The following is a 25,898-nucleotide window of genomic DNA, read 5'->3' as shown; positions in this document are numbered from 1 at the left end:
CCCCCCTTCTCTTTGGCTCTCTGCCCCCCCTTCTCTTTGGCTCTCTGCCCCCCCCCCCCTTCTCTTTGGCTCTCTGCCCCCCCTTCTCTTTGGCTCTCTGCCCCCCCCCCTTCTCTTTGGCTCTCTGCCCCCCCTTCTCTTTGGCTCTCTGCCCCCCCCCCTCTCCCGTCGGCCACAAACAACTGTGAGGTCTGGGGAGCGCGTTGCCGCTTCTCACGCAGCAGACCTCACAGCTGTTGAGTAGCTCGCGCTCCCTATCTCACAGCTACTTGTATGCTGTGTACCTCGCGCTCCCAATCTGTCAGCTGTCAGCTATGCCGAGGTGCGTGAGAATAGAATCTAAGGCCAAGTGTTTGTCTGTACTGCGCATGACGGCTTCAGACAAACACTTGTCTTTTATAATATAGGATATACTATTTCTATAATCGTTTCATTGCTGTATTTTATTGAACCGCTCGCAGGCTGACAAATCGGCCCAAATTAACGGGGGTTCTAACTACGATTTTTTTATACAAATTAGTTCATTGCACTGATATATCTCATTGCATGTATTTAAACAAAACACACACAAACTTTACCCCACTGAACATATTGGGGCCGATTCATTAAGCTCCTTCTGGAGTTGTATGCAGCTGTTTCCACGCGAGCCTTCAGGACTTAAGACCGCTGCTCCTTAACTCGTCCACTATCTCTGAGGCGGCAAACAGCAATCTGCCCGATTGCATACAATCGAGTTGATTGACAACCCCTGCAATGTGCATGGGCGGAATTGCACAAGCATTTCACTGTGCAATGATATATGCTGTTGGCATTTGGCAGACATGATCCGCTACAGCGGATCATGTCCACTCGCACTTCAATAAATCGTCCCCTTGGTCTATAAAAAAACAACTCATGTACACTCATTCAAAAATGAAATGGTACGCTCACTATATGAAATTGTACGCTCACTATATGAGTAGTATGTCTGAAAGTGATCAAGATAGCTATCTATATAATCTGCATGTTAATATATATATGCCCATGGTATTCCGATAATTTGTCATTTGTAATTTCAGCAATCTGCCAATTTTTCACAAATTAAATATTTAGAGCTATTTGGAAAACAAACGGAAACAAGGTTCTTACTTGACAACCACACTAGGGGCGTAAGAGGGCATGTTATTTCTTGCATTATGGTAAAATTGATAAATTTGAGGACACCACCACCACATACATCCCATATTGCTGATCACATTTCCGCATCTCCAACACCTGTTACTTTTTCAGGAAAAGTCTTTAAGGAGTAAGACACCACCTATGCAAAATTTTGAAGGTAATATCTGACAAAGGCACAGAGAGCGAAGAAGACTTAGAAAAATAGAGGAACTTTGCTGAGGTAATATAATAGTTCCCAAGTCTTCCTCCCATCTTACCTTACATAGAGTAAGATACTCCGGAGGATTTGTGTAATTATTTTATAATTTAGAAATTATATGTGTGACGTAATATCTGTGCATAGCGTCTCAAAAGTAATAAGTGAACAAATGTGATGTTTCTTTTATTTTTGAGTATAGTGTGCCTTTAAGCTCTCTTCATATTTATTGTGATACTAAACTATACAGGCCTGCCCTTTGGGCAGGGCAAGAGGGGCACCTGTCCAGGGCCCCGCTCTTTGGGGGGGCCTCGCAATGCCAGCGAGCGGTGAGGTTATGAGATGGTGCAATGTATGTGTTGTAACTTAAATTATGTTTACCTGATCATTTTCTTTTCTTCAGATGGAAAGAGTTCACAGCTGCATTCATTACTTTTGGGAAATAAGAACCTGGCCACCAGGAGGAGGCAAAGACACCCCAGCCAAAGGCTTAAATACTCCTCCCACATCCCTCATCCCCCAGTCATTCTGCCGAGGAACAAGGAACAGTAGAAGAAATACCAGGGTGAAAAGGTGCCAGATGAATAAAAAATAAGAGATGCCCCACCAAACCACGTTTTGGCGGAGCCGGGGTAAAAACTAGAAGGAAAAAGGCCCCAAGGACCCGCAGATAGTAAAAAAGCCTACTAGAGACCTGCAAAGCAGACTCACTGAGCCAACACTCCTCCAGGAGAACCAGCGCCCAGTAGTCAGTCCCCACACAACCCTTACTAGTACAGTACCAAAATCCCCCAAAGGGAGAGGACAAGGGTGAGTTAAAGGATACCCAAACGGTACAGCAAGATCCAATAAAGGAAAAAACCCCTTCAAAAGAAGGCCAAGTCCACAGAGACCCGATTGGATCCTGAGAACAAGGGGAGACGACGTCCAACCCACAAGGAGCAACCAGGCATCATCAAGGAGAAGAAACATCTCCCAAACATCGTGCAACAGCACCAAAAAAGACAGCTGAAGACAAAGTCCTCAAAACGTCAGAACTCAGAGACTGAGCAAACAGAAAAATTACAAGTAGCAAACTCAGAAGATAAACATCTGAGTCCAGTAACATGCTGCCATCCGTAGGAATACAAGGAGAACACAATCCGTAAGGAAAAAGCGGCCGAACAAAATAGCAGATTGCCCAACCTCCAAGACAAGAGGTCACACTTCAGGCAACTCAAAGGGGGAGAGGCATAGAATCTCCACTGGCACCCCCAAGACCTGTCGATGAACAACAGATCTCAGATCCTACACCTAGCCGGACCAGCCCAAGCAACAGCAGATCTGAAAGCAAGGGAACAGAAAGGAACCCCAAGATCGGCCCCCAAAAGGGCGGAAGAATGGACACAGCCACTTCAACTTAGAGATAATCGTGCAGGTGATAGACCCAAGGAGATCTAGCAAAGCCACCCAACTAAAGTCTCAATGCAGTGCCAGCAGCTCCCCAGATTGAAAGGAACAACTCAAAGAGTAGACCAATAACCGAACCAGATAAAACATCTGTTCCAACCTCCCGAACACAGGAGAGGCCCCTAAAAAATGAACCACATCTCTGTAAGGAGGACAATGAGCCCCCTGAAGAGGAGAGCATCAATAAACACCTGCCCATAAGACAGGAAGTTGTAGGATGAACCGAGAGAACACAAGGCCACTTCACTGATGAACACGGAAAGAACCCCTTAAAACACCATCATGCTAGCACACATACCAGGCGTAAGAGTGACAACTGAGCAACCGCAAACCGTCTGCTTGCTAGGCAGGAAAGCCCACCATCAGGTCACATTAGTTGGCTGTCCCAAGGGAACCGTATCGTCTGGCAAAAGACAAGCCCCAAGGAGCCCGGCTCTCAGTTAATCTGGCCAAGTTGTAAAACAGAACAGCCAGAACAAGGGCTAAGCCCAAGTACCCCAGAAACTGGAACCCCCAGGCCAGTCCTAGGATCATAAAGTACGGTAACATCCCACCGCGGGATCCATAAAGAAAAAATGCAGAGTAAAACCGTCGACAACCGGAAGAACAGGACAAGAAGCCCGGGCCCCACAAATGTTTAGATTAAACAATCTTCCAGGAACATAAATCCCTCATCTGATATAAAAAACAGAACTCCCAGGGATAAATAAAGAATAACCCAGATAACAAGAGCAAGAAGCCCTTGCAAGTCCTGACCCAAAGGGAAGAGACCACCCCTTGCAGGAAACCAACACTCCAAAGAGCCAAGGCCTCCCAAGGCCATAAAAGGACACTAGGGCTAACAGGCGTACAAGCAACATTAACATGATTGTGCTTAAAAAGCATGGGTAATCCCCCTTAAGGAACACAAGGCGCTGCTCATTTTATCAACCTCGAAAGGAGGAAAGGCTGAGTAGACCTCGCCATGGATCGAACTAGCAATCCTCGGTTTGCTACAGTACAGAGTAGCCACAGAGCATTAGTATGCTGAGCTAGCTGTCCAGCTAGCCACGAGCTCCAGACACAAGGGGAACAGTGAGGACAAGTCACCCGAGCAGAGCAACAGCAAGCCTCCACATCACCTCAGATTCGAAGTCAGAGGACTGTAAAACATGGGTTTGGATGCCACCTGGATAGTAATACCTGAACCATATGAGTGGAAAACCACTAGGACCTCTTCTATTCCAAGAAGGAGATGCAAAGCATTCCCAACACCGGGGAAGGACCCCTAACCGAAGCCCAAAAAGACCTCACTGTCTAATGTCCTGAAAAAGAAACAACCAACTCCCGAAGGGAATCCAAGTCCCCCATAGGTGACCCAATCCACAAGGAGAAACTGACAAAGTCCAAGAAGGTCTCAATGAAGAAGAGAACCACTAAAGGAACAAGTCCAAAAAGGACAAGTCCCAGGGCCTCCTAAAGGCAAAACCGCCCCGACCGGTGGAAAAGAGGCACTAAACCCTCAAACCTTCCCACCACGTGGGAAGGAATACTCTAGGTTCCGAGGATCTTGGAAGCAACAGAGAGTGACGCAGCAAAATTCACGGACCCAGTCACCAGAGAGACGGCTATTTAGGGACTGAAACAATCCCGAGAGCCGCACGGACCTGCAAGTCCTCTTGAGAATGCTTAGTTGAAACTTGTAAAACAAATAACAAGAAACAAAAATAATATTGAAAGCACTTGGCACCCCAACCTGACCAGCAAGGTATAATAGGCGCCACGTGTCTGAATAAACCGCGAGACAGAACATCTGAACCCAAGCAGGACCAGCCTGCAACCAGGGTCATAACTGCCAAGCTGGCTAAATCCACCCTCAGAGAGGAAGGAAGAAAAAACAGACAAACATGGGACAAACTACTTCCGTAGAAGCAAACAGCGAGTATCGATCCCAGTGAAAGTTCCCGCAGGAATCATAGTACGAAAAATAAAAATAAAACTCATCCTAACCGGATAAAATAAAATGACAGGCAACCCGAGGGTTAATGCCCAAGAAGAACAGAAAGATCCGCAGGACCAGCCTAACGGAATCCCTGTTCATCCAACAAACTGGGAAGGATCTTGATAACAAGACTTAAAGGAGATTACGTCATCCCCCCATGTCTAATGAGGTGAGCCATTCGAAGGAGGAGACTGATGAGTCCCATAGCCGAGAAGGATAGGGTCCCCAAACAGCTCAAAAACGTGTCTGAGTAGAACACGAAGGCGAGCCGGCCTGTAACGAAAGGCACAACACTCAGGAACAGTTACACCCGCAGGGAACTACACATACCCTCCTGTGGCTGAGAGACCTGGGGCAATCGGGCACGAGCACAATCGCAAATAAACATCTGGACTTTGTAGACGAGCAAGCGCCAAAAGTATGTAAAAGCGAAAACGTGCCACAACCTCCGGGGGGAAAAATCCACCCTCTGAGGAGGAAAAAACATAACCTAAGTTACCTGCATGTGTAGCAGTAGTAGGGAGTGGTAGGGAACTTGCCTCCCGGAGGACAGGGCCCCCCGAGGCGGATGGCTCAGCAGTCCCTTGTATCCCCAAGCCCAAAGAACAAGGTGCTCTAGGACGGCCTAAAGAACATAACTGACTGACCTGAGTCAATGGGACCAATTCGCATTTGTCACAGGGCGAAGAATAAGAAAGTTGAACAATCTCAACATCAGCATCCTCCATAACTGGATAAAGGATACCAAAAAATGGACTATATATAAAACAATTTAAACGGCACCTGACACCCACACTGGCTGGGGCACTCACCACCTCCTATGAACCAGACACCAGTGGACTAGAATTCTCCGTCGACCACACAGTCAGGAATGCGGAAATGGGAGACCAGAACGTAAACACGCCTGGTCACAAGGTGAACTGTACAGTCCAAAAAAAGCGTGCCCAACCGTAAGGTTGCATCACTTCGAAAGGCCGTTATGTTCCAAAAAGCCACAAGCCCTCTTAACACTAAACATAAGCAGATTGAATCACATAACAAACATGATTAAACCCCCCCCCCCTGTTAAATAATCCCCTCAGGAGATATTAACCCTTGATTCCAAGATACTAAAGGAGTCTCACTGAAACCCTGTATTTTTCATGTGAGTTACAAATGAGTTACAGTACAATCATGAAGAAGTAAAATGAAACAATCTTACCGGAATCTACGCCGTGGAAATGGAACACAGCCCTTCAAGTGTGACGGATAGTAGCCTCGCCTCAGCCATGGACTTGAGAGAAGAAAGCAGGCAGCGAAGCGAAGTTCAACAAAGCCGATTACTTGTGGAGTTGTTAAAATGAGTCAGGATTGTTTCGCAGAAAGACTCTTAGTGCATCTCCGGACTATAACTTTCATCAATGCTCTCAATGAGATACTGACAGGATTACTTAAAACTCCCGTCCCATGTCAAAGAGTACTACCCTCCATAAGAGATGAAAACCAACTTCTGACACTTCTCTGCCAACCTCTTGGGACGAAAGGCAAAGAAAGACTGGGGGATGAGGGAAGTGGGGGGAGTATTTAAGCCTTTGGCTGGGGTGTCTTTGCCTCCTCCTGGTGGCCAGGTTCTTATTTCCCAAAAGTAATGAATGCAGCTGTGGACTCTTTCCATTTATAAAGAAAATTTAGTTTATGAGAAATGTTTATGGTATCAGGAGGTCTAATATTTTGTGTTATTTTTTATATAGGTATCACTGAATTTTGCCACAGGAGTGGGCCATACAAGGGTCAGAACAAACAGGGGAGGGGAATAAGGTCACTGGGCTGAGGGGCCCCACAAATTTACCTTGCCTAGCGCCCCACAAATGCTAAGGTTGGCCCTGGAGCTATATATATATATATATATATATATATATATATATATATATATATATATGTTGATGTTGATTATTATTATTATTTTTAACAATGTACAGAGTAAAGATCAGACATGGAATGCAAATATCTGCCCAATGTAATGCTTCTCAAAATGAGCAAAAAATGAAGTATATAGTTTAACTCCTCACCTTACTAAACCTTGAGGTGCAGGAAGAGAATTGTCTGATTTCAACAGAGTCTTCATCGTTTGTATCATCTTCATCGTATGAGTTTATGTGCTGATACCGATCTGACCGTGCTGTGGGAACCACAAAAGAGTGGTTAATGTCTCATTGTCCTTAACATTAACATTTAATCACAGTAACCCAGTGATTAATTATCTTATTGTCCTGTAACATACTATTGTAACAGTTTTATTGACCTTTTTGCACCATATCATAAAAGCCCAGCTCCTAGAAACCTTATTGCCAGTGTAACCAATGGTACCATTAGGGGTTTATTAGGACATAACTACTATATGTTTTCCAGTAAACTATGCTAGCTGCCCAATCCTTATGTAACTATGTCACACATACGTCACATGGGGGCATGCAGTGGCGCATAGAACTGCATTTCACAGTATCTCACCAAATCACACACCACTGGCTGTCACTATGAGAAACAAAGGCAAGCAGTATCATGTTGTCTAGCAACTAAATTGTAAAACATTACCCACAATCCCCACATTGATCATGAAGTCACTTATCAATTCCTGACCTAATGAGGCATTTGCCAACTGGAAAACAGTGTTTTGCACATACTAAAGAATGAGTGGCAGTTTAGAGGAACCATGCATCACTCCACATTAGACACCATGGAGACAAGTAGTGAAAAGCCTTAACAACATATACCACTCACAATGATTAAAAATAATAAAATCAACAAGTAGGGAACCTGGCAAGCAAGCAGGCCATTGGACTGCCCTACATAATATGCCACCTCCCTAAATTGACTTTATCTAAATACAACCCCATGCTCATCTTATTATCGAATAAATAAAAATCTGAATGAAAACAGCCCTCTTATGCACACAACAGTGTTTCAGTGAAAATGTATACAAATAATTTCTGATTCCTTGGTTTAAAATTATGTTTTGTATTTTATTTCATTTTCACTTTTACCCAAGGCTAAATTGGCCTAGCACGACACCAGGAGATTTTCTGGTGGGCCACAGAAGCTGAGGCAGCTACAATTTAAAGGTACATTAAACCCATTTTTTTTCTTTCATGATTCAGATGGAGAATACCATTTTAAACAACTTTCTAATTTACTTCTATTATCTAATTTGCTTCATTCTCTTGATATTCTTTCCTCAAAAGCATATCTAGATAGGCTCAGTAGCTTCTGATTGGTGGCTGCCCATAGATGCCTCATGTGATTGGCTCACCCTTGTGTATTGCTATTTATTTAACAAAAGATATCTAAAGAATGAAGCAAATTAGATAATAGAAGTAAATAGGAATGTTGTTTAAAATGGTATTCTCTACCTGAATCATGAAATATTTTTTTGGGGTTTAATGTCCCTTTAAGAGGGTGGTGCTTCTGGTGAGGCAATGCAGCTGAATTACCTCTCTTTTCTCTTCTGGGCTATACATTACATACATTAACGGTACAGTATACTGCAAAATTGTTTTTCCAATTACTTGTTATACCAGCTGCAGAGCATACAATGTAAGAGAAATTGCATTTTCAAGTTTATTTGTGTATATGAAATACTTGTTTTTGTGTTTTAAAACCACAGCCTATTACAATGGATTGAGCTTGCAGGTAAAATCAGATCTTATTATGTTATTAGTTTGTGTACACACACTTGCTTCATTATCTTATATTTGTCTGTTAACCAAAGCTTAACGCTTAAAGAGAACCCCTTCTTTAGTAGCCCTCCTTCGAATAATTTCTAGTGTCTAGTTAAACTGTGAGACAGAATGACACACTGTTTGGAGTGTCTTCTCTAGATTAAACTATGGATAATCATTTTCACACTGTCAAATAGAGTCATAGAAATTAGGTTGTAGGATGCTAATATATCAATCTGCCTTTATTTTATTTCAAACTAATATAATAAAAGAATATTGGGCGATAGGAGTATCACAGTAATCCCCTTGAGAAAAATGGTGTCTGTGTATTCTATAGACATAGGCCTCTAGTTATCAAGGTCTGTCGGACCTGATCCGACAGTGCGGATGAGGTCCGACAGACCTCGCTGAATACGGCGAGCAATACGCAAAAGCTGCTGGTGCAACGCCGCCCCCTGCAGACTCGCGGCCAATAGGCCGCCAGCAGGGGGGTGTCAATCAACCCGATCGTACTCGATCGGGTTGATTTCCGGCGATGTCTGTCCGCCTGCTCAGAGCAGGCGGACAGGTTATGGAGCAGCGGTCTTTGTGACCACTGCTTCATAACTGCTGTTTCTGGCGAGCCTGCAGGCTCGCCAGAAACACGGGGTATCAAGCTCCATTCGGAGCTTGATAAATATGCCCCATAATGTAAAATAGTGCTGGTCTTAAAATTTTTCCAGGGCTGTTTCTTATTCCCAATCCGGCCCTGCTTTTACCTTATCTTATATAGAGACAAAAGTTACATTAACTCATATTTGAATAGAACATCACATAGACATCTTTGTTTACATACGTACCAGAAATTAATAGACAATAAATATTTTAAAAGTTTTTGAAAATGTTGCAAGCATAATGTGCATTGTTTTGCAGTTCATGGACTCATTGAATGAAATGTTATCTTATCACATTTGTTGTTGCTAGTTAGAGACAGCTATAAATGATATCCTGCACTGATCTAGTAATAACAGGGAAACATGCAGGAGTGTCAGTGTTCCGAATTTCACTAAATGCATTTCAGCCTTCATGGGACTGTGGAAAAACTAGAATTTTTAAATTTAAATTAATGGAAAATCAGGAAAAATAAATAAAGGAAAGTGCATAGTTGTTTTTTTGTTTTGTTTTTTTACATTACCTTTTAATTGTATTACTAAATTAAAAAGATTTAAGTTTTACATTTTTAAAACTATAACGTTAAATATAGCTTGAGAGAAATGTTTGATTTAAAAGGATATTAAGCATGCAATTTTAAGCAACTTTCTAATTTACTCCTACCTCCTACTATCAATTTTTCTTTGTTCTCTTGGTATCTTTATTTGAATGTAAGCATAAAAGCCCGTCCATTTTTGGTTCAGCACCATGTATAGTGCTTGCTGATTGGTGGCTGCATTGGCTACATCAATGAACAAGCACTAATCAGGTGCTGAACAAAAAAAAGGGCCGGCTCCTAAGCTTAAATTCTTGTTTTTCAAATAAATATACCAAAAGAACAAAAATTGCATGCTCTATCTGAATCATGAAAGAAAAAAATTGGGTTTAATATCCCTTTTAATGTTCCTTTTAGGCACAAACCCGATCCCATATTCTCATGTGCGCTATCCCGACATGAAAATATGAATATTTCACATTCCAATGTTTTTAACATAGCAGAATATGTTCTATTTATTCATAAATACATATTTCTACATATATCAGGGGCGCGATCCGATATACGGCGTTGTTTTAGGCGCAAGCGAGGGAACCCGTGCCGCCCGTAGTTTCACTTCGCACATCGGGGTATTACATTTATGGCGCCGGCAGTTGCTAAAGTGCCATAAGTCGGATAAACTAGCGATGTCCAGAAATGAGCGTAACTACAAATGCCTCCCAAAAATAAGCCCGACACGTATACCCCTATATCCGCAATCCCCCCTCTCACTCCTAATAATAAATGTATTAACCCCTAGACCGACAACCCCCCACAATGCAATAAGCCTAATTATTAACCCCTAAACCACCATAGCCCACACTGCAATAAACCTATCCTAGTATTAACCCCTAAACCGCCGCTCCCGGACCCCGCCACACCTAAATAAAGTGTTTAACCCCTAAACCGCCGCTCCGGACCCCGCCGCCACCTACATTAAATTTATTAACCTCTAATCTGACCCCCCTACACCGCCGCCACCTACATTAAATGTATTACCCCCTAAACCTAAGTCTAACCCTAACACCCCCCTAACTTAATTATTATTTAAATAAATATAAATAATATTAATATTATTAACTAAATTATTCCTATTTAAAACTAAATACTTACCTATAAAATAAACCCTAAGATAGCTACAATATAATTAATAATTACATTGTAGCTATTTTAGGAATTATATTTATTTTACAGGTAACTTTGTATTTATTTTAACTAGGTACAATAGCTATTAAATAGTTAATAACTATTTAATAGCTACCTAGTTAAAATAATTACAAAATTACCTGTAAAATAAATCCTAACCTAAGTTACAAATACACCTAACACTACACTATCAATAAATTAATTAAATAAATTATCTGCAATTATCTAAAATAAAATACAATTAAATAAACTAAACTATATTACAAAAAAAACAAACACTAAATTAAAAAAAAATTAAAAAATATTACAAGAAGTTTAATCTAATTACACCTAATCTAAGCCCCCTAATAAAATAAAAAAGCCCCCCAAAATAATAAAATGCCCTACCCTATACTAAATTACAAATAGCCCTTAAAAGGGCCTTTTGCGGGGCATTGCCCCAAACTAATCAGCTCTTTTACCTGTAAAAAAAAAAAGAACAATCCCCCCCTAACATTACAACCCACCACCCACACACCCCTACTCTAAAACCCACCCGATCCCCCCTTAAAAAAACCTAACACTACCCCATTGAAGATCACCCTACCTTGAGCCGTCTTCACCCAGCCTGGCACCAGTGGTCATCCGATGGGACAGAAGAGGACATCCGGACCGGCAGAACGCTTCATCCTATCCGGGCAGAAGAGGACATCCGGACCGGCAGAAGTCTTCATCCTATCTGGGCAAAAGAGGACATCCGGACTGGCAGACATCTTCATCCAAGCAGCATCTTCTATCTTCATCCATCCGACGAGGAACGGCTCCATCTTGAAGACCTACGGCGCGGAACATCCTTCTAGGCCGACGACTACCCGGCGAATGGCTGGTCCTTTAAATGACGTCATCCAAGATCCCTTGAATTCCGATTGGCTGATAGGATTCTATCAGCCAATCGGAATTCAGGTAGGAAAAATCTGATTGGTTGATTTAATCAGCCAATCGGATTGAAGTTCAATCCGATTGGCTGATTGGATCAGCCAATAGAATGCGAGGTCATAAATTTAATGTAGGTGGCGGCGGTGTAGGGGGGTCAGATTAGAGGTTAATATATTTAATGTAGGTGGCGGCAGGGTCTGGGAGTGGCAGTTTAGGGGTTAATAAATATAATGTAGGTGGCAGCGGTGTAGGGGGGTCAGATTAGGGGTTAATATATTTAATGTAGGTGGCGGCAGTGTAGGGGGGTCAGATTAGAGGTTAATATATTTAATGTAGGTGGCGGCGGGGTCCGGGAGCGGCGGTTTAGGGGTTAAACACTTTATTTAGGTGTGGCGGGGTCCGGGAGCGGCGGGTTTAGGGGTTAATACATATAATGTAGGTGCGGCGGGGTCCGGGAGCGGCGGTTTAGGGGTTAATACACGTTATTAGGTATTGCGGTGGGGGATTGCGGTTGACAGGTAGATAGACATTGCGCATGCGTTAGATGTTAGGTTTTTTTTGCAGGCATTTTAGGGAGTTACGGTGCTCCCATACTCAGCGCAAGGACTGCTACGGCTGCATTTTATGGCGAGGTGAAAATGGAGTAAGATTTCTCCATTTACTCCACGTAAGGCCTTGCGCTGGATATTGGATACCGACTTACGACGCGGTCCCATGTTAGCCTATGGGAGTAAAAATTGCGGGCGACGGGTGAAATATACGGGAGTAAGTTGTATGCTACGCCGTATATGTGATACCAAACCCGCGCAAAAAACGGCGTTGCCGGCTTTTGCGGGTGACGCTGCATATCGGATGGGGCCCCTGATGTTTTTTAGTACAATATATATGTATACCTATATATAGATGATTATATATAGGTATAAATATAAACATATACATATATATATATGTATATATATATATATATATATATATATACACATACAGGGAGTGCAGAATTATTAGGCAAGTTGTATTTTTGAGGATTAATTTTATTATTGAACAACAACCATGTTCTCAATGAACCCAAAAAACTCATTAATATCAAAGCTGAATAGTTTTGGAAGTAGTTTTTAGTTTGTTTTTAGTTATAGCTATTTTAGGGGGATATCTGTGTGTGCAGGTGACTATTACTGTGCATAATTATTAGGCAACTTAACAAAAAACAAATATATACCCATTTCAATTATTTATTTTTACCAGTGAAACCAATATAACATCTCAACATTCACAAATATACATTTCTGACATTCAAAAACAAAACAAAAACAAATCAGTGACCAATATAGCCACCTTTCTTTGCAAGGACACTCAAAAGCCTGCCATCCATGGATTCTGTCAGTGTTTTGATCTGTTCACCATCAACATTGCGTGCAGCAGCAACCACAGCCTCCCAGACACTGTTCAGAGAGGTGTACTGTTTTCCCTCCTTGTAAATCTCACATTTGATGATGGACCACAGGTTCTCAATGGGGTTCAGATCAGGTGAACAAGGAGGCCATTTCATTAGATTTTCTTCTTTTATACCCTTTCTTGCCAGCCACGCTGTGGAGTACTTGGACGCGTGTGATGGAGCACTGTCCTGCATGAAAATCATGTTTTTCTTGAAGGATGCAGACTTCTTCCTGTACCACTGCTTGAAGAAGGTGTCTTCCAGAAACTGGCAGTAGGACTGGGAGTTGAGCTTGACTCCATCCTCAACCCGAAAAGGCCCCACAAGCTCATCTTTGATGATACCAGCCCAAACCAGTACTCCACCTCCACCTTGCTGGCGTCTGAGACGGACTGGAGCTCTCTGCCCTTTACCAATCCAGCCACGTCCCATCCATCTGGCCCATCAAGACTCACTCTCATTTCATCAGTCCATAAAACCTTAGAAAAATCAGTCTTGAGATATTTCTTGGCCCAGTCTTGATGTTTCAGCTTGTGTGTCTTGTTCAGTGGTGGTCGTCTTTCAGCCTTATTTACCTTGGCCATGTCTCTGAGTATTGCACACCTTGTGCTTTTGGGCACTCCAGTGATGTTGCAGCTCTGAAATATGGCCAAACTGGTGGCAAGTGGCATCTTGGCAGCTGCACGCTTGACTTTTCTCAGTTCATGGGCAGTTATTTTGCGCCTTGGTTTTTCCACACGCTTCTTGCGACCCTGTTGACTATTTTGAATGAAACGCTTGATTGTTCGATGATCACGCTTCAGAAGCTTTGCAATTTTAAGAGTGCTGCATCCCTCTGCAAGATATCTCACTATTTTTGACTTTTCTGAGCCTGTCAAGTCCTTCTTTTGACCCATTTTGCCAAAGGAAAGGAAGTTGCCTAATAATTATGCACACCTGATATAGGGTGTTGATGTCATTAGACCACACCCCTTCTCATTACAGAGATGCACATCACCTAATATGCTTAATTGGTAGTAGGCTTTCGAGCCTATACAGCTTGGAGTAAGACAACATGCATAAAGAGGATGATGTGGTCAAAATACTCATTTGCCTAATAATTCTGCACTCCCTGTATATATATATATATATATTGGAATATCTATTTATAAATACTTAGAACATATTCTGCTATGTGCAGAACATTGGAATGTGAAATATTTACAGTAAATACATAGTATAACACTTTATTAAATATGAATATTGCATAATTATGCTTTTTCATGTTTTTATCTACTTAACTGCAAAGGGCTCCAATGCACTTATATATATGTCTACATATGTATTAATGTGTTTATATGTGTATGTATGTCTGTAAATGCATATATACAGTTATACACATATAAATACATATATACAGTTATACACATATAAATACATATGTATACATATATAGACAAATATACACATAAATATCCATCTTTAGACATGTATATGTATGTATCTCTATGTTAAATCCATTTGTCTGCCTTTTTTAGTCAAACATCTGAGATATCATATCTTTGAGCCCTCATAACTTTTTTGTGCAATATTTGTATTTCATAATTTTGTTAGATGGTGTTTATATGATTGTACCTGTATTGTGTAATGTATTTTTGATGTGTTTTGTGACACTTTTTTGTTTAGCAAAACAGTTAACCAGAGCTCTGAGGACGCGCTAAACCCGACATGTGTTAACTTAAATTACGCTCAAGCAATAGCATTTACTTTCTACTTATAATATAAGCACAATTTAACTTGCCCACAAAAGAACACGAAAACACAATATCGCTTGCACACAAACATTTGCATGGGCTGGCTGTTAGCATCCTGGGGGCGTGGTCAGGATTTTTCAACTATCTTGTCTTGCCATTTCAAAGCTATTGATGGTATCTGATTTTATATTTTATCTTTCTTTAAAGGGGCAGTAAAGTCAAAATTAAACTTTCATGATTCAGAAAAAGCATGCAATTTTAAACAACTTTCCAATTTTCTTCTAGTCATTCTCTGAGAATCCTTTGTTATAAAGCATACCAAGATCAGGCTCAGGAGCAGCAACACACTACTGGGAGCTAGATGCTGAATGGTGCCCGCACGTGTATGCCTTTTGTCAAGAGCCCATAAGATGTGTTCAGCTATCTCCCAGTAGTGTATTTGTTGCTTTTCAACAAAGGATACAAAGAAAATAAAGCAAATCTGATAATAGAAGTAAATTGGAAAGTTGTATAAAATTGTATGCTCTAGCTGAATCCCAAAAGAAAAATTTGGTGTTTTATGTCCCTTTATCTATTTTCAGGTTTTCTCTTTTGCGTATAGTAGAGTAGATTTTTTATACAGATTGAGTTTATTTTTTTTATTTTTCATTTTAATTTGTTTGTTCTATAAAAAATGTTAAATATGTTTCTGTGATGCCCATATTCTTCATAGATCAATTCCTTCTGTGTGTTGCCTGAGAAGCGAACAGTTACAAGACATACACGGTTGCATTGATTATATTGGTCACAACTCACAAGTGTGATGAGGGGAAGAGGACAATTTTTATCAATTCTGTCATTTTCATGTTGCGGTGTTGCAGCAAGTTGTTTACACAAGATATTCATGATACAAACAGGGGTTATTAATTCTAGGCCATTGTTTTGCATTTTATTACATTGTATTACATTTTTAAATGTGTTCAACTTTAAAGGGACACTGAACCCAAATTGTTTCTTTTGTGATTCAGATAGAGCATGCAATTTTAAGCAACTTTCTAATTTACTCCTATTATCAATGTTTCTTCGTTCTCTTGCTATCTTTATATAAAAAAGAAAGCATCTAAGCTTTTTTCTTTGTTCAGACCTCTGGACAGCAGTTTTTGATTGGTGGATAAATTTATTCACCAATCAGCAAGGACAACCTAGGTTGTTCACCAAAAATGGGCCGGCATCTAAACTTACATTCTTGCATTTCAAATAAAGATTCCAAGAGAATGAAGAAAATTTGATAATAGGAGTAAATTAGAAAGTTGCTTAAAATGTAATGCTCTATCTGAATCACAAAAGAAAAAAATTGGGTTCAGTGTCCCTTTAACAATTAAATAGAAAACAACAAGAACAAAACATATAATCTGTAAGTGATCTACACAGCAGTGTATAGTAGTGAAGAGTGTTTAAAAGGGGTGGGGGAGTAGTTTGGGCCTCACAGTATATGGCGAGCGAGCAGGTAGTTGCTCTCTTTCTGTACAGGAAGCTAACTGGAATGCTAATCTCTCCTTGGCAACATCTCCCACTATTCCCTGAAGAATATATTTTTTTCCTGATTTCTACTACAGTTGCCCATGCCATAATAATAAGCTAAGGAGAATTAATGATTGGCAGTTAAAGTATTATGCTAATAATATATGAAACAATGGCCTATAGGGGGCACCCTTGGCAAACTAAAAAATGTTAACAATGCTGAACACAGCTATATATATATTAACACTTAAATAAAAAATATGGTAGATGTGAACAGATCAAATCAGAACATATATAAACACATATAATACAAAAACATTATAAAAAGAGTAATACAACGATAACTTTATAAAAAATGTAAAGTCCCAAGTAACCAGACACGATGATGTCAAACAGGTACGGATGATAATGAGGGTCAAGGTAGCTGTCTGTAAAAGGATCAAGGTCCATATCCTGGATCATAAATCTGTAGACAACATAAGAGGACAGAAGCACCACATGGCCCAATATTGTATGATAAGGTATGTAAGATAATAGCAGTGTAAAAACACACTCACTTTTGGTGAGACACCCCAAGTGGTGTGGAAGATGCGGCCTGGGATCAATACAGTCACCCAGCAGACTAATCTACAATGACTGGTCAGCAGTCTGTAGATGGTAAAACAGATACAGCACCAATATGGCCTAGTAGTGTCGGAACAATGTTGCAGTATATGGTGATAAATATACTCACATTTGGTGAAGCACCTCCCTTGGTGCACTAGAGGCAAGCTGGGATCATACAGTCACCCAGTAGACTTATACCCGGTAAGGCAGGAACTCCCAGCAATCCAAAAATAGTTCAGCGGCTAATAAAGAGGTCTGGCAGCAAGTGGTAAGTATAACAACTTCCTTTAATAAAATATAAAATGCTAGCAACGCGTTTCTCATCCAACCAGGGGATTTTTCATCAGGCTTAAGCATATTTAGTATATTTATCACCATATACTGCAACATTGTTCCGACAATACTAGGCCATATTGGTGCTGTATCTGTTTTACCATCTACAGATTGCTGACCAGTCATTGGAGATTAGTCTGCTGGGTGACTGTATTGATCCCAGCCCGCATCTTCTACACCACTAGGGGTGTCTCACCAAAAGTGAGTGTGTTTTTACACTGCCATTATCTTACATACCTTATCATACAATATTGGGCCATGTGGCGCTTCTGTCCTATTATGTTGGCTAATAATATATGTTGAAGAGACAAGTTTATATTTAAAAAATCATACAAAATTGTTTAAACACTCCTCCTAACAGTCCCTATTTGAGAGGTACAGTCACTAATTCTGAGCTCCGTCCCTCTGAGACAGCTGTATGCCCCAATTGGCAGAATTCCCTTAGCCTACCCATAGACTACCCAGACACGCTCAAAGCAGCCCAGACATGCCCACTGACAACCAGACACACCCAGGATCCTGTCAACTATCCCCGTGTTACGCCGACAAAATGGTGATGCACCCCTCATCCTTCTGAGTCCATGATACCTGGCCACAAATGTTGAGAGGTATGTTAGAAGTACAGTACCTAGGTATAATTAAAATGGATAATTAAAACAGAAACATTATCTTAACTACTTAATAACCACCAATGTACCCTGTATGTCGGCAGTCTTTCACATATCCCCATGCAAGCGCCGGAAATAGCACAAGTGTTGCCAATGTCGGTAAGACCGTACAATATCTGCATGCTTCTGGAAGTGAGGCATACAGTACTAGCGCAGCTTCACCATTGTCAACGAAGCAGTGCTAGTAAAACCATTAACAACTTCCAATGTACAGGGTACATAAATCATTAAGGGGTTAAAAGGACACCTCTTCATTTACAAAACACAAACTTTACTATTTAAACCATGCAGATGGCTTGTGAGAGAGGTCATGTGGGATAGCAAAAGTCACATGCTAAACTGTCATTGCACTTACTGTCAAAGTAGCTAGTATCATCTTCAGCTTCCAGATGGGGAATAAATTCAGCTTTCTGTCTGAGTAATCCATTCCAGTCCAAATCAGTGAAAAAGCTATGTGTTTTCACCTCAACTGCCCCTCCTTTAAAATAAATACAATAAGATCTGGGTAAATCCAGAAGGATACAATACAAATAAGTGATGTTAGTGAGAAAATGTATATTGAGTATATTATGATACAAACTTTCAAGTATATTAAGGGACTTAAAGGGATAGGAAAATAAAAATTAAACTTGCATGATTTAGATAAATTATGTAATTTTAAGACATTTTTAAATTTCACTTCTATTTTCAATTTTGCTGAAAAACATATAAATCTATCAATACAGTGGTTTAATGATTAGATGCTGGAGGTCTTGGAGGTAGTATATTGACTGAATGATGTAAATCGATTGTGCAGGGTGTTAATGCAGCAGTGGAAGGTTGCTGTTAGGTTTATTGTTATGGAGGAAAATCTTGTGCAGTACAGTTAAGGGTTTATACTGTAGCAGGTTTTAGGAGGGTTTCTAAAGTATTCTAAATGATAAGTAGCAACTGGCAGTAAAGCCTACAGCCGGGGGCACTACAAGAATATATCTGGCAGACTGGACCATCCAGTGACTGCTGGGTAAAGTACAGGTAAAAGTGCACAGATAAAGGAGTGTCCCCTATGATCATCTCCAATAAAATATATGGGGGAGATTTAATAAGCAGCGGATGCTGCTTTCTCCGCGCAATGTTTCCTGTTTGCCGGAAATAGAAGTTAAGAAGCAGCGGTCGTAAGACCACTGCTCCTTAACTTGTCCACCACATTTTAGGTTGCGGACTTCAATCATCGCGATCTGATACAATGACGATCGGGATGATTGAAACCTCCTGCTAGTGGCCGATTGGCCACTAATGTGCAGGGGGGCGGCATTGCACAAGCATTTCACCAGAAATGCTTGTGCAATCTTAAATTCCGACAGCGTATGCTGTCGGCATTTAGTGAGGTCAAGCGGGCATGATTCGCTTCAGTGAATCATGTCCACTAGACCCATAATAAATCAACCCCTATGTCTCAACGGGTTACCTTAAAGGCCGCATAGACCCATTCAGTTAACCCACTGGTAAGTCTCATTTTTTAAGTGAGCGTGATGGAGAACTAAAAACTATTAAGTGAGTAGGGTATGTCTTTTTAAAATTTGAGTGCACTATTATTACGTTATTAGGTTTTGTCATTTTAGCTTTGCATTGGCCTAGTTTCCTTTGCTGTTGTAAACTGGGTAAACTGGTGGTAACATAAAACACCTCCCTAGACTTTATTACAGATACTGGTTGTTACCACCAGTTTATAACAGCAATGGAAACTAGGTCATAGTTACAGCTGTTCTTTTGAGTAGTCTTACCGGTTCCCAGTCTGAGTAGAGGATCGGTTTGCAGAAGGCTTGAGATTAGATGTTGGGCATCTGCTGGAAGAGCTTCTTCCCCCTCTGGCCAAACAATGTCATCTAGCAAAGAGAAAGAGTTAAGGGGAGATACAGAAAATTACTGGACAGAGAAATAGATTGGTATAAAGGCTAAAGAAAAAGGTAGAAAAGAATCAGGACTATGGGCAAAACTGGATTTATAATAAAAGAAAAAAAAAATATTTGAAATCTGAACAGATTAAAGGGCCATTTAACCCAAAAAAAATTATTTCATGATTCAGATAGAGAATACAATTTTAAACAACATTCAAGTTTATTTCTATTACCTAACTTGCCGCAATTTTTAGATATCCTTTATTAAAGAAATATCAATGCATATTGGTGAGCCAATCACATGAGACATCTATGTGCAGCCACCTATCAGAAGCTTCTGAGCCTATCTAAATATACGTTTCAGGAAAGAATATCAAGAGAATGGAGCAAATTAGATAATAGAAGTAATTTAGAAAGTTGTTTAAAATGGTATTCTCTATCTAAATCATGAAAGAAAAAAATTGGGTTTAATGTCCCTTTAAAGGTAAATTAACATCAGATTTATTCCCTCATATAAAATAGTAGCAATTAAACATCGCTGGACACAAAAACCCTTTAGTTAAATCTGTTACTAAAACAACTATTACTCATGTATAAATATCTCACTGGCTGATAAAGACAACTCCCACAGCTCCAAGTCTCCAGACATTAAACCAAAAGTTAGCTTTATTCAGCTGAGGAACATACTTGTGGGCTATACAGATAACGATGTAAGAGAAATATAGCAGTGTGGTACAGATGCAGAACAAGTCATTTAGATTTAGTGCATTAGGAAACATCTTGTTAGATTTCTGGGTAGGTTAACAGGTTTCTGCAGACTACTGTTACATATAGGACATTTCAACCAACATTAAAATAATGTTTAACCCTATCTCTGAGGTAAGATAGAGAGGGAGGTCCTTACCACTGATCACCTGACCAAACAATTCCTCAGGAGTGTCCCCAAAGAAAGGGACGCAGCCCACCAGAAATTCATAAAGGATGATGCCCATGGCCCACCAGTCTACAGGCTTCCCATAACCCTGACGTAGAATCACTTCTGGAGCAATATACTCAGGCGTCCCACAAACCTGACAGACACAAGACAAGAGAAATTTATTGCATGCATCCTACAGACTGACTCTATGAGATACTGTCATCCTTTAGGATCATTTATATATGTTTACAGTAAGTGGAAGAAAACAAATACATGGGTATTTTTAGCGGCTATTCTGAATGACAATGACCCCTCTGGGAGCTCCATAATTTTTGTCACTTCAGTCAGTTGTTTGCTGCAGTAAAATGTATATGTTATTTTGACTTTGCACAGTCTGTGTCACTTTACAGGAGGAAAGTAAATAGTACCTATCTATACCGCCCAACTGTCTGGTATATATGTGGTAATATAAATGTGTGAGTGTAGTATGTAGTACTGTGGTGTGTGTGATTTATGTATGTATGTATATGTAGCATGTGATGTATATGTAATCCAGGCAGAATAATTAGTTCAACCAGTAAGGCTGGTTGAACTAAATAATGTTCATCTGAGCTCAAAGTAATTTGCACAAGAAAATCGAATGATTATAATGGGGCGCCTCTTCTGTCACATGCAGTTTTAAGTAGCTTCAAATTACTAACATTATCAAATTTATTTTGTTCTGGTACCTTTAATTGAAAAGCATACCTAGGTAGGTTTAGGAGCAGTAATTCACTACTGGGACCTAACAGGTGACTAGTGGCTACACACATAAGCCTCTTGTCATTGACTCACCAGATGTGTCCAGTTAGCACCCAGTAGTGCATTGCTGCTCTGAAGATGATTACAATCTTGATTATTAGCAGCCTGTTAACTGCTGCAGATGAGCCCTTTTCCATGTGAACAATATCACACTCAGCCCTTTTCATGTTCTATAATTATCATATGACAGTCCTGTTTGGCTGATTACAATCCAAATTCTTAATACAAGATATTTACTTAAAGGGACATAATACTCATATGCTAAATCACTTGAAACTGATCCAGTATAACTAAAAAGCTGTCAGGAAAATATCACCTGAGCATCTCTATGTAAAAAAGGAAGATATTTTACCTCACAATTTTCTCAGCTCAGCAGAGTAAGTGCTGTGTAAAAAGTTATACTCAGCTGTTGCCCAGCTGCAGGTAAACAAAAATAAAAAAATGAAGAAATTAACTACAGCCAATCAGCACAGACCGTGTTGAGGTCATGAACTCTTTTACTGTGATCTCATGATATTTCACTTAACTCTCATGAGATTTCATAGTAAACTTCCTTAAACTGAATAGGGAAATAAGATGAGTGTGCACGAGACTCACTTCCTTGCCTGTCCCGGGACAGGCATACTGATTTGCTGCTTAAAGTCCTTTGCAATGGGGTTTGAATACTTAGGACATTTTGAGGTACAATATCTCTTTTTTTACATAGAGATGCTCAGGTGATATTTTCTAGTCCGCTTTTTACAGTTATGCTACATCACTTTCAAGTGTTTCGACATTTGAGTATCATGGCCCTTTAACAAACTCTACAGCTAAAAGGACTTGATAAACCTCAAACAACAAATTATTACTGAGCAACCCAAAAAGTTTGCAAACGTAACTGTTTTTGCTAATGGGAAAAACACACTGAAATATTAAGTTACATTAGAAAGCAGCTGCAACAAACAGATACAAATGTTACCTGCACAACCAATCAAAGGGACATAATACCCATATGCTAAATCACTTGAAAGTGATGCAGCATAATTGTAAAAAGCTGACATGAAAATATCACCTAAACATCTCTATGTAAAAAGGAAGATCGTTTACATAAAAATATCTTCAGCTCGAGGGGTGGAGCCTATAGCTGTTGCGGCAGGATGTGTTTGGAGAGAGCTCCTGGATCTTATTAACATTTCAAGAACTATTATTCACGTTTGACCCACTATTTGGCTGGTCTAAGCATATCTATCTAATACAACTTGAAGGGACTCCAAGACTATCTTACTTACAGTGGCCCTACCTATGTTCCTCAGCTAATCACACAGCATCTAGACACGAGGTTGTGAGGCCTCCTCTACGAGTCAGGCAGTTTGTGTGGTAAAAGCTACTGCGTTTATTCCCCCCCAGGTCACTGGGTTAACAAACCAGAAAGATTTACTCTGGACACGACTGGAAAATTCTTTTACCCACCTAGTAATTTATATAGGAGCTTAAACATGGAGCGTGAGTCCTATATACAAGAAGAGCTAGGTTATCTGCTAGATGGGCATCTTAAAGCTTTCGAAGAGACATTGTGCAAGCAACGCACTCATGTAAGCGGCAGTACTTCAGAAACTGCCAATTCATCCGAACCTAGTTTAAATCAGCAGGGGAGTGGTGATGCTTTGGGGCCCCAGTGCTTACCACTTACCTCCACCAGAAGTACTAATGATCCGAAGTCTGGTCTAGTATATCCGGCTGCGGGGAGTGAGATAGCTGAAACTGGGTGGAGACCGCCACAGGCACCTCTACCTCTTCAACGGAAATAGTTGATATCCTTACTGTTAGCCGTTTAGCCTCTACGATGGCGCAAACAGCCATGAATGCCAGACCTACTGAGACCCCAGCAGGGGTGACTGTTAAAAGCACCAGAAATGTATAGCTGCAAATAATATCCCAACAGAGATCCACCGCTATGCAGCCTTGGCATGCACTGGAAATAATTTCAAGACCAGTAATCCACCACAGCCTACGGTGCCTAGAAGTGAGGTCTCTTACTGAGGCTCAGAAGCCCTCATTGCTTATCTGGGTATACCTGGAATATTGTGATCATGATCGCATTGGTGTCGGGTGAAATTAATGCAAGGAAAGCTTAATATAGCTCCCTGAACTTTCCAAGCACATGGGATATAACAGAGACGCTATCTCCGTTAAGTTTTTATGCCATTTAATGTTGATTTTGCATTTTCTTAACTGTTTATAATAAAGCCTTGTTGGGGCAATGTTTATTGTTTTTAACTAAGGGAACTCCCCTAATATACAAGGGGCACTTAAGGGATTTAAACAGAGTTGAACTGTCTAGGCTCTGCACCGTTTCATTGCCGCCCGCATTTGGTGTTCACTTTACGCTAGGGAAAAAAAGCAACAAAAAGGATATTGTGCTATTATCTGCATTTGCCGGCTGGAACATGTTAAGTATGAGAAGTATGTATATAACTTCCCCTAAGCTGGTTCTGTTGCCGGGTTCAGTGTGAACTTTACATTTTTGACTATGCTGGACTTCTTAGTAGAGACCCGGGCTATCTATGCTGTCATTTCTACAGGTAAACTACCGGACTGTGCCTAACCGTTGTACTTGGACTTGCTTGAGTCTCAATTGTAATCCAGCATAGCGTGTCACTATCTACATTTTATAGCACCCTTTACGCTAATTAGCTCTATATAGAGTGTGTATTCTTTAACTTGTTATGTATATTTAGTGAACAGTCCTTAGGTCGTACTGATAAAATGATACCTACCTTTACTATGCTACTATATATATTGTACTCTGTTTAAGTGGTGGGACCGAGGTCACGTATGAGGTTTAATATGGTACCACATTTATTCATGTTATGTTTGGGTTATGATTGGTAGAAACCCCCAGGTTCTGTATTACTTGTAATTTAGTCCACTAAGCTCCTACTCTATTTTTGCATTATACCAGCCTGATCTCTATGCTTATGACAGATGGCCTTATAACTTGACTCTAAATGTTTTCATGCGGCCTTTATTAGTGCAATTATGTGGAGCTTACTTTCTTTCCCTAGAACATTATGACTACATGTACACCTAGTATCAGTAAAAAGAGTTGCACCTCAAAGCTATATGTTTCATCCACTTGATGAACTAGTTTGACAGAGTTGCACTGCTGCCTAAGGCCGTGATAGCATGTTTTAATATGTTTTAATATATTTTCCAATCTCTGCCCCTTTGAACAGACATATTGGCTTAGATATTTATATTCACTGCGCCCTGGAATAAAAGTGAACAACCCCTCCATTGAGCTACATCACTCCTCGGGCTCCTATAGTGCCCTGGCTAACAGCAAGCTGTACTTACACATATTATACATAACCTCTATAATGTACGGGGGGCCCTCCATATAATTTTGTTAGTGCTTCACTACTCAACTATTTGTAATCTACCTATTTGAAAGTTCGCTATATATATTTACTCCATCTGCTAGGCTCATTGTACATGATGTTGATTAATCATCATCTCACATAATTTATTGGGTCAAAGAGTGGATCGGTCTGTTATTTTATTTCCTCCCCAAAGTCCCCCATTATTATGTCGCAAACCTACTCCAGGGGGTCCAAGAGAGGCCCCTATATATCTACGGGGGACATTACTTCATCTCATGTCCCACTATATTCATAGGAGAAACACCTTAATAGAAAATATGAGGTTCACCTTTTTTTTATTTTTTATTTTTATTACTTGTCTTTTTAGGCATTATGTGTATTATTGATTTGACATATCATCTGGAGACTACATTTATGTTAGTGCTTTCTGTTTTTTATATGCTTAAAACTCTGAGATGTAATTTGCCTGTTGTATTTGTTTTACAACCTCAATAAAAAAAATAATTTAAAAAAAAAAAAATTCTTCAGCTCACCAAATTAAAGGGACATTATACACTCATTTTTTCTTTGCATAAATGTTTTGTAGATGATCTATTTATATAGCCCATAAAGTTGTTGTTTTTTTTTAAATGTATAGTATTGCTTATTTTTAAATAACATTGCTCTGATTTTCAGACTCTTAACCAAGCCCCAAAGTTTTATGAGAATACTGTCAGCTACCTTCTCCAGCTTGCTCCTGTTTATGTAAAGGGTCTTTTCATATGCAAAAGAAGGGAGAGGGGGGAGTGTCTTATTTCCCACTTGCAGTGGGCTTTCCAGCTACCTTTTCAACAAAGCTAAACTGAGAGCTTATAAGTAAGTTTTTAAACAGTTTTATTCTGGATTTTTATATCAGTATCTGTGCA

The 25,898-nt window shown here is 40.2% G+C and overlaps 1 protein-coding gene across 1 annotated transcript in view; it reads right to left on the bottom strand.

Moving 5' to 3' along the window:
• MAST1 (microtubule associated serine/threonine kinase 1) overlaps positions 1–25,898 on the bottom strand; it is a 124,150-nt gene that overhangs the window by 71,981 nt on the left and 26,271 nt on the right. Inside the window, exons 15-18 of the mRNA XM_053719395.1 lie at positions 20,819–20,984; positions 19,801–19,902; positions 18,393–18,515; positions 6,833–6,942 (exon numbers count right to left, since the gene is read on the bottom strand). Coding sequence (XP_053575370.1) covers positions 6,833–6,942; positions 18,393–18,515; positions 19,801–19,902; positions 20,819–20,984 — 501 coding nt within the window. The remainder of the gene's footprint in view (positions 1–6,832; positions 6,943–18,392; positions 18,516–19,800; positions 19,903–20,818; positions 20,985–25,898) is intronic.

Source organism: Bombina bombina, chromosome 6, assembly GCF_027579735.1.
Source record: "Bombina bombina isolate aBomBom1 chromosome 6, aBomBom1.pri, whole genome shotgun sequence".
In the NCBI taxonomy this organism is placed as follows: domain Eukaryota; kingdom Metazoa; phylum Chordata; class Amphibia; order Anura; family Bombinatoridae; genus Bombina; species Bombina bombina.
Note: the sequence above shows the minus strand (reverse complement) of the source record. Positions and strands in the feature narration are given on the sequence as shown.